Source organism: Camellia sinensis, chromosome 3, assembly GCF_055761805.1.
Source record: "Camellia sinensis isolate YWXY chromosome 3, ASM5576180v1, whole genome shotgun sequence".
NCBI lineage: Eukaryota > Viridiplantae > Streptophyta > Magnoliopsida > Ericales > Theaceae > Camellia > Camellia sinensis.
The window spans coordinates 165274402-165284904 of record NC_138963.1 but is presented as its reverse complement, the minus strand read 5'-3'; the positions used below and the strand labels follow the sequence as shown (position 1 = coordinate 165284904).

Sequence of the window (10503 nt, the reverse complement as noted above, 5' to 3'; positions counted from 1 at the left end):
TGCTGCAGATACTACAATTGGCACATTAAATTGCAATCTATTAAATTAATCTATCATTGGATAATTTTTCATTGGTAATTTATTTGAGAGTTTGGCCTATTCTATGCAGGTTTTGCAAGCTTGCTTCGATTTGAAGCTTGGGAGCTCTCTGCTAGATTTTGAATGCCATTTCAACGAAGCCCTTGAGAAGAAGATGCGATGAGTTGAATTGTTTTGTTATGTAGGTAGATATAACTCTAATTACAATCTATTCATTGAATAGTTGAATGCTACAAACAATGTTTATGGCACTAGCCTTATAAATTGGAAATGATACTTTTGAAATATCTATCAGTTTATGATATACAATCAAGATATTACATACTAATGTATCAGAGTATGGTATTTGTTTATTATTGAAATATCTTTTGATTAAGCATCTTTGAATGTGATGAGCATTTTTTTTTTTTTTTGTGTAGTTGAATTTTAATTTGGAGATAAACAGATGGTCTGGTGATATATTTGATATTTTCTGTTTAGTTGTTGAGAAATCAAGAAAGGAATATAAGTTAATGTTCAAACTAGTATTTTTAGAGTAATTGTTACAAAATCAAAAAGCTAAAAAAAAATTTAAAAAAAAAATATCAAACTTTTAGAGACCAATTTTAGTTGTCTCAAAAAAAATTATAACCTCACTTTCATTTGTCCCTAAAACTAAAACTTTTAGAGACCATTTTCATTTGTCCCCAAAACTAAAACTTTTAGAGACCAATTTCTATTGTCTCAAAAATTAATTTTTTGTCTCCATAACTACTTCGTTTGCTCTGGATTGTAATTAGATTTTTAGAGACAAATTTTGGTTGTTTCAGAATGAAAACTTTTTGCAACCACATATTTTTGTCTCTAAAAGTCTATTTATAGTGACAAATGCAAAATTTTGTCTCTAAAAGTCATTTTTTGACTTTTCTGGACAGGCCATTTGGGACTAACATCGCGACGGAGAAAATTAGTTGGCTAAAGTTTTTCCCAACAAATATTACACTTTTAGGGACAGAATAAATTTTTCCCTAAAAAGCTGATTTCTTGTAGTGTATCCATAAATAAAATTTAACATAATTATATGTACTAAGAAAAACTTTGCAAATCAATTTTCTTCTACTTTTTTTCACTTATATATATACACCAAGATTGTAAGATGTTAGTTTTTGTGATCCCCCATTGCAATCTCCCTTATGCCTAATTATTTCTAAAATCTAATATTTAAAAGATTTTTAAGTCTGAACTACTCATAAATAAAATTTAATATAATAATATGTACTAAAAAAAATTTTGCAAATTAATTTTCTTCTACTTTTTTTTCTCACTTTTATTCAAGCATTCAATTTTTATATTAAAATTAAATATATTTATTATTTTTTTCGTCTATCTTATTTATATTTTATTATTAATTTATATTGAGTTTCTTGAAGTTGTTTATTAGGAAAAATTAGTCTAAGGTCTCTCTCTCATTTTTAATAATGGAAGCGATTCATAATATTATTTTATGATGTCTAAGGTCCCTCAACCCCCGACACTTATATATCACAGAGAAATTTGATTTTCTCAAATCAAATTGCCTCTCCCTCTCTTCTTCTCTGCTCTTCTCTCTCCGATGAACTTCACCTTTATCGCTGGAGTTCATCGTCGTCGTTGCCTTCTCCAACTCCCTCATCAAGCGAAGCTCAAAAGATCTTTATCCATGGACGATTTCACCGATATCCTTTGGAACAAGGTCTTTCTCTCTCTCTCTCTCTCTCACACGCGCGCGCACGCACACACACACACACGCACACACACACAACTCATACACATACAAACATCTATATATTTAGTATGAAGTTAAACTATTTGACAAAATGCTTCTTAGAACTCCAAAACACATAACTGTGAGATTTGATTTGACAAAACTCTTTTTAGAATTGTAAAACATATAGCTGTGAGTTTTGAAAATGCTTATTAGAAAAACAATCACAATTTTCTTTGGTTTGTTCAAAACACAAAGAAAATTGTGATTATTTTTGGTTTCTAAATAGCCCAATTTTCTCTGGTTTGGTTTGATTTTGAATGACCTATAATAAAGGAGTTTAGATAACCAATAAATCTTTCATAGTAGGTAACCAGAGAAATTCTTTGACTTTGAGATTTTGAATGACCAATAATGGCTGTGACAAATTTGGAGAATTAGAAGCTTCTTCTGCAACCATACATTCAAAGACAAAAACATGAGAGAGAGAGAGAGAGAGAGAGAGAGAGAGAGAGAGAGAGAGAGAGAGAGAGAGTGTGTGTGTGTGTGTGTGTGTGTGTGTGTGTGTGTGTTCAGGCCAAACTGAGACTTGAACTTACTTTGCCTAGAGAAATTTGGAATGAATTTCTCTGGAGAGTGGAAAGTCTTCTCTGGACAGTGGGAAGTCTAGAGAAATCTCTGGACAGTAGGAAGTCCAGAGAAATTTGGAGAGAATTTCTCTGGGGATTGAAATTTCTCTAGATCGATGTGTGAGGGACCTTAGATATTATGTAAATATTTGATGTCCTTTATGCTACAAAATCTTAATACTAGGGACCTTAAAAAAAATCTCCAAAATTTTATATTTAATTAAAACTTTATATATATATATATATATATATATATATATAAATACATTTTTTTGCATTTTTTGCCAAGATTGTAGGATGTTAGTTTTTGTTATTAAAGTTATATTATAAGTAAAGGGGTCGTCGTTGCACCATTAGTTCGAACCCCTGACTTTCCTCTCACCACACCCTATATATAAACACTACTTATATATATATATATATACGATGTCAAATTCAGTGTTTATTTTATTATATTATAATTCAGTATTTTATTACGTTATAAATTTTTTTATTATGTTATAATTTAATATCATATAAACTTATTATATATATATATATATATATATATATATTTCAGTTACACTTTTATAGTACAATAGAATCATTCTTTAATTTTAAACGACTTTTTTTCTCCAATTTAATCATTATTTTTAATATTAAAATAAATATTTATTTTATTATATTGAAATTAAGTACAAAAGAATCATATATATATATATATTCATTTATTTAAAATACACTTTTATAGTTTAACAGAACGAAAATTGCACTGCATATTTCGTAATAAATTTTTTAAATAGTTCTATATGTATGTACACACATATATATGTGTACATAAATAATTCAACCAAAATTATTATATATTTATTTATGTTATATTTTATATCGTGATAAAATTAAGGAGATTTTTTTGTAGGGTTCCTGTTATTAAGATTTTATAATGTAAATGACATTCAATATTTTCATAATGTCTAAGGTCCCTCAACATCAATCTAGAGAAAATTTGATCTAGAGAATTTCTCTGGAATTTTCAGAAAAAAATTGATTCAAAGAAAATTCGATCCAGAGAATTTCTCTGGACTTTTCCGAAAATTTCTCTCCAAAGAAATTTTGGAAAGGCCAGAGAATTTCTCTGAATTGCAATCTAGAGATTTTCAGAGAATTTGTCTAGTTTTCGCAAGCATTTCTTTGGGTTCAAGCTAGAGAAAATTATACATGACAGAGAAAATTACACATACCAGAGAAAATTAAACATGGCAAAGAAAATTAAACATGTCAGAGAAAATTACACATGGAAAAGAAAATTAAGCATGCCAAAAAAAATTACACACACGAGAGTGTTAAGTGGTAGTTCTTTCTTCTCTTCCAACTTCATTCCTCATCTTTCCCAAATTCTCTGGTTTGCTCATAATTTTCTCTGTGTTTTGATCAAATTAGAGAAATTGTGTTTTGACTCAACCAGAGAAAATTGATCAAAAAGCCAACACAAAGCGATTTCAACACATGAACAAAAAACATAGAGCCACCATTTAGATCAATAACAAAATTTTGAATTTCAGATATTTCACCACCATGTTGTCCAATTCAACTGGTTACTTAATTACATTGAATTTTGATTGACAACATTATCAATCATCTTTAAAATTGAATTCATCTTTTCCTACTTATTTCCTGAATTCTCTGAACAACCAAACAGAGGGAAAAATGGCATCATCTAAACTATTCAAATTTTCATAATTGAACTTTAATTTCAAAAACCCATTTACAAAATTTCTCTAATTTTCGCAAGAATTTTCCTGGATTCAAACTAGAGAAAATTAAACATGCCAGATAAAATTACACATTGCAGAAAAAATTAAATATGGCAGAGAAAATTAAACATGCCAAAAAAATTACATATGACAGAGAAAATTAAACATGCCAAAAAAATTACAGTGTTAAGTGATAGTTCTCCCTTCTCTTCCTTCAAGAAGCAAACATCCAAAACCCAATGACTAAATTTTGGTAACAAGTGTAACAAATTCAAATGAAAATGAATAAAATCTTGTGGTTGATCTTGGAATTGGCAATCCATTTGAATGGATAAGGTAAACAGTTTGACCCTCTTTTCCCCAAACATAGCAATATTGAAGTCAATTGAAGAAGAAAAGGATCTGTCTTTGCCATTGCCATTAATAGAGCTACAAGTAGTAATTCCATGGACTCTAATACCTTGGAACACATGAAATGATTTAACCATTTTTCCCGTTTCCAACTGATAGAGCAGAAGCTGAGAATCGGTCCCTGTTGAGTCAACAATATTGTAAAATTGCTTCTGGCAAGGAGATAGAGAGAGAGAGAGAGAGAGAGAGAGAGAGAGAGATTTGAGCGTGAAATAAGTGTACCGGCAAGGAGGTAAGGAGTAGAAGAGAGATGAGGGAGTGGTAGGTGAAGGAAATAGAGGGCTGATATTTCGCCCAAGTACGGCTGCTACGGAGGCGACACTCCTTTAGCTTTGACATGGGTGTCAGATTTGAGAGAATCCAAATTTTTTGTGATATATGGGTGTTGGATCCGGGGTACTGTTGTGAGGGACTCACATACTCACAGAAGTAATTGTTGCGAGTTAAAACGACGCCATTTTGGCTCTTAAATGCTTATTCAAGTTCAAAAAAATAATAATAATAAAAAAAAAATTAGCCGTTCAAAGGACTCTCGAACCCAGAGCACGTGAAGAAAAGAAACGCCTTCAACCACTGCACTGCTTCAGTCTATCATTTCTCATTATAAAATTAAGAATTACATGTTAAATGACATCCACCTAGTTTGATTTATATACATATAATTTTTTTTTTATTAATGACACCATTTAAAATAATTGGTAGACGTAATATTTATTCTTAACTTAGGTACATAAACATATATATAAATAATTTTTTTCATAAAAAACAATTATGTTTGTTTGAAAGATATTTTCATAAAGTAATAAATAAAATATATGTCCGAAATATTAAAGTAATAAATAAAATATATCCCCACAACTTTAAATGGTAGACTGAAGCAGTGCAGTGGTTGAAGACGTTTTTTTTCTTCACGTGCTCTGGGTTCTGAGTCCTTTCCACGGCTAATTTTTTATTTTTTATTTTTTTATTTTTTTTGAACTTGAATATGCATTTAAGAACCAAAACGGCGTCGTTTTGACTCGCAGCAGTTATTGCTGTGAGTCCCTCACAGCAGTACTCCCGGATCTGTGGGTGTCAGGGTTGAGAGACTTTAAATATCACAAAATAATATTACGAATCTCTTCCATTACTAAGAATGAGATACGGACTTTAAACTAATTTTTTCTAAAATTAATATTATGTTTTTGTAATGCATACATTGCAACATATTTCTAAAAATAATTTATATATAGGCATATATAAATAATTTAATTTAATTTTATAAAATATTATTTAAAAAGAAAAAAAATCTGTTTATCACACGGGTCAATTACTAGTTAATAATTAATATTATATTTTTTTGAATTTATAATTATTTTTTAAAAAATACACAGATTTGTAAATTCTCCGAACTATTATAAACATCATCCAAGTTGTCATAACCTAGGAATCAAGTTTGACTTTGCCTACAGACACCTGCATCATCCATGTTCTCTTTTTGGTTAAAAGTTAATTTTTTTCAAAAAAATATATAAAAAACATAAAAATAATATGATACAAAATAAATTAAAAATTAAACATCAACTTTTAGCAAGTTTCGAAAATGCCCCGACTTCTCGAATGCTTCTTACCCATTAAATATTCCAATGCATTTATGCATATAAATAATGTGGGTTAGGTAGTGAAATGTATAAAATTTATACATAAAATTTGAGAAGAATGATCTCATAATATTATTATTATAAATAAATTTATTTTTACTAATATTTTATTTTAGAGTGAAAGGTACATAATGAGTGATATATAAAAATTTTGTATAAATTATTTGTTTTTGTAGCATTGCTTTTTAAAATTGTTTTGGTTACAAAGACATATTTAATAAAATATATTAATGAGAAGTACAAATAAGTATTTTAAATGACATTTTTTTTTTCATTTTTACTATTTTTCTTTTTCAATTTTGATTTTTTTTTTCCCTTCTTTCTCACACACTATTTTCAATCACCGATTGCCGCTACCGTCCACTCACAGGGAAAGTGGCGGGGAATTTGTTGGCATTGAAAGGGTTACTAAAAAATTCGTTAGCGCCTGGCGATAGACAAGTGGACACAGAGATAAGTAAGTAGATTTATGGAAGATAAGTAGGATATGTGGACATATAGGTTGACAAACGGCTTAGTTTGAAAAGCTGGATTGGTTTTTTGACTTTTTAATCCTGGTTTAAAAGTTCATTTGGGTTGATTCTTTTAACTTTTATAAGAGAAAAAATAAAATAATTATGATTTAAATGTAATATTTTATCTTATTATTTTTTAGTAAATTTTATCTTTTTGTGATTAAAAAAGTCACCAATGTCAAAAAAACCCGGATACCAAACGAGCTAATTGTTGTTGATTTGAAGGTAATTATATATTTTCATTAAAATTTTGTAGGAACTCAATTTTATTTATTTATTTTTGAGAATGGTCAAATTGGAACAATTTCAAAAAAGAAGCCCACCTCACCTATTCTCATATTCCTGGTATCAAACTAGGGCTTTTGCCCATTGTTTTGTGACAACTTGGATGACGCATATTTGCATTGTTTTTTTTTATTTTTATTTATTTATTGCAGATATTTGTCCTCTTCAAGGAATATATATACACACAGACACTCTTTCAATTCATATCAAAACACCAACAATTCATATTTGAATTCAATCATATTCAACCATTTCTATTGCTAGAGAATTGGCCATGGCAAGTGTAAAGCTCATAGGAGGTTATTCACCCAAAGAAAACGAGCATGCAGTAGGCTCACCAAGCCCATTTGTGAACCGGGTTCAAATCGCTCTGAACCTAAAATCAATCGACTATGAGTTCTTACTAGAGACATTTGGTTCCAAAAGTGAACTTCTTCTTAAATCAAATCCGGTCAATAAGAAAATACCGGTTCTTATCCACCACAACAAGCCTATATGTGAGTCTCTTATTATTGTTCAATATATCGATGAGTTATGGACATCTGGTCCCTCAATTCTCCCCTCTGATCCCTATGATCGCGCCATTAAACGATTTTGGGGAGCCTATATTGATGATAAGGTATCATTTTATCATTCGTTGAATTTTTAAAATCAAATAGTAATGATATACAATTAGTTTTTATTTTATTTTTATTTTGTAGTGTAATATGTAATTAAATGAAATGATAGAACAGAGGGTGTCAATGAATGTATGTTTTAGTTTTGAAGAGTTATATAGTAAATTATTTTTGGAAAAAATTCCCCAAAAACAACCTAATTTTGAGAAAACATCAAAAAGTGATTTCAGAATTTTAAATACTATTTTCACAAAAAAGAAGAAGAATAGCATTTTCGAACTTTTCATTGTTTTGTTTCTGATAATAAAAGGATTTGTTTGGTACATTATTATATTTTTCATAAAAATGGAATTAATTCTTAAAATTTAAAATATTTGGAAACACAAAAAATCACTGTTTGGTTTGAGTTTTCTGGATTAAGTTTTTTAAAAATTGAGTTTTTTGATTTTCATATTTTTTGTTTTTAGTGAATGTTTTTAAAATTTTAAACATTTTTTTTACTTTTTTAGATGCACCTTATTTAGATGTGTCTAAAAAGTAAAAAAATTGTGAAAAATTATTTTAAAAAATTAAGAAATACATAAAAATACAAAAAATGTACAAAATTCTTGTATTTGTTTTTGTATTTTTGGTATTTAGTGAATTTTTAAAAGATTTTTTTTACAATTTTTTTACTTTTTAGGTGTATTTATGTTAGGTGTGTCTAAAAAGTAAAAAATTTGCATAAAATATTTAAAAAATTCAGTAAAAACAAAAAAACACGGAAAATAAGAGTGTAGAATTTTCTGAAAACTGTTTTTAAAAAATGGAAACCAAGCAAAGTGATTTACCTTTTGTTTTCAAAAACAATATTTTCACCCTTTCCTAACTTCCCCACCACCTCCGGTGTCCTCTGATAGTTTGACAACAATCTCTAGTCATCCCATAGCTGGCTACTGCCTTCGATAACTCAACAACGATGTTTATTTATTTATTTATTTTATATTTAAAAAAAAAATTATGTATGTACCAAGCAAGTATATGTTTTTGTTTCTTGCAGTGTTTTCCATTATTAGTGGAAATTCTTAAGGCAAAAGGAGAGGAAGAGAGATTGGCAGCAATAGACAAGCTGGTAGCCACGCTGGTGTTGTTAGAAGAGTACTTCATCAACTGCAGCGGTGAAGGAAATGGTAATTTCTTCGGTGGGGATAGCATTGGTTACGTCGACATAGCGCTCGGGTGCTTCTTGGGTTCGTTCAAGGCGTTTGAGAAGATGTTCGATGTAAAGGTGCTAGACATAACCAAGATGCCGCGCCTGGCGAAGTGGGCTGAGAGGTTTTGCTCTGATGATGCAGTGAAGAATGTTATTCCTGAGATTGAGAAGCTTTCGGAGTTCGTTAAAATAAATCTGATGACGTGAAAAAAGCTCACTAGTCTAATTGACATGCCTTGAGTTGGGTGGGGTTACTTGGGAAGTCCATGAAGTGGGATGTTTTCATTGTGAACAATTTTAATCTTGTTTTGTTTTCCCATCCTATTGCAAGTAAAAATAAGTTTAAACGTCACGTGAAAATGAAAATTTACATAAAGTATGGATTATGAATTTATAAAGAGAATAAGAAATTAAGAATTTTTTTTTACTTATATTCCATTCATATTTCTCTCATATTTTCTTTTTGACTTTTAAAATTCTTACTCAAATCTATAATCTAAACACAACCTTAATTGATTTCTAACGTTTTACAATTTGTGTCAAATTGGCCTAATTTTAAATGAACCTTCTAAATTATTATATTGAAATACATCTATGGTCTCCAAAAATTAAGCCTCATGTCATTTTATTTCTTGAAGTTCTTAAATCTGTTACTTTGACTCCTAAGATAAAGAAAATCAAATATAACTTTTTAAAATTGAGAGAACGAAATTGACAATCCAAAACTATCAGAACAAAACACAAATGCATAATTTAGGGATTCTAGGTGAATTTTATAATTATACCTTTAACTAATATGACTCAAATTACAAAGTTTCAAGAATGAAATTGACAAATTGAAAAATTTAAAGACTAAAGTAATGCGAAATAGTACATACGTTAGATATCATAGATATATTTTACCCTTCTTTTTGTACATTATTGTGAAATTTCACTCATTTTTATCCTCATCTTCATCATAGTTGAAAGGCATAGATACCGATACTTGTCTATATTATTCAAATGTTCATTCTCCAACCTAATCAACAAACAAACAAAACACAAAAAAAAAAAATACTAAAATAAATGATTAAGGAAAATGCCTAAGACCCCCAGTTGGGGGTGATGGGGGGTCGTGCGTATAGGCCACTGATTAGCCCAAAAAAAAACTGTTTTTTTTTTTCCAGCAAATAGGGGGCTGCCACGTTACTGGGGGTTGACCCCCACTGGGGGTATGAATCACGGCCCAATGATTAATTACAAGCTCTGAGAGTTAAAGAAAGTGAGGTAATGAAATCTTCGGACAAAAAAAATAAAATAAAATAAAACAAAACAAAACAAATATTGGCAATATTTTCAAGCAAATTTTCTTTGGGGTAGTTCTGCTGCCAGCAGGAAGGTGCACATGGTTAAATGTAAGGAGGTCACAAAAGGTAAGAATCAAGGTGGCTTGGACATAAGGGACTTAGGTGTGGTCAATGAGTGCTTGTTGCTAAAGTGGTGGTGGAGGTATGGTAGTGAGGATATAGCTCTGTGGAAAGACGTAATCTGCTCTAGGTATGGTAAAAGTGGCGGGGGATGGTCTCCTTTATTGAATCATCCAGCAGGGGTCTCACTGGTTTGGAAGGATATTTCCCAACTTTCGTCGGTTAATCAGCAATTGGGAGAATTTTTTGGAGAACGGGTTCAAATAGTAGTTGGCAATGGGAGGATGATAAAGTTTTGGTATGACCCTTGGTT

The 10503-nt window shown here is 29.9% G+C and overlaps 1 protein-coding gene across 1 annotated transcript; it reads left to right on the top strand.

Annotated features, from left to right (window-relative positions):
* Positions 1 to 7178: 7178 nt before the first annotated feature.
* Positions 7179 to 9215, top strand: LOC114292500 (glutathione S-transferase U17). Its single transcript, XM_028236487.2, has 2 exons — positions 7179 to 7594; positions 8632 to 9215. The coding sequence occupies exons 1-2, from the start codon at positions 7250 to 7252 to the stop codon at positions 8989 to 8991; spliced, it is 705 nt and encodes a 234-aa protein (XP_028092288.2). The 5' UTR covers positions 7179 to 7249; the 3' UTR covers positions 8992 to 9215.
* Positions 9216 to 10503: the final 1288 nt, after the last annotated feature.

Coding starts and splice junctions, on each gene's coding strand:
- LOC114292500 (XM_028236487.2), top strand. CDS start 7,250: ATGGCAAGTGTAAAGCTCATAGGAGGTTATTCACCCAAAGAAAACGAG. Junction 7,595..8,631: donor GAGCCTATATTGATGATAAG/GTATCATTTTAT, acceptor TGTTTCTTGCAG/TGTTTTCCATTATTAGTGGA.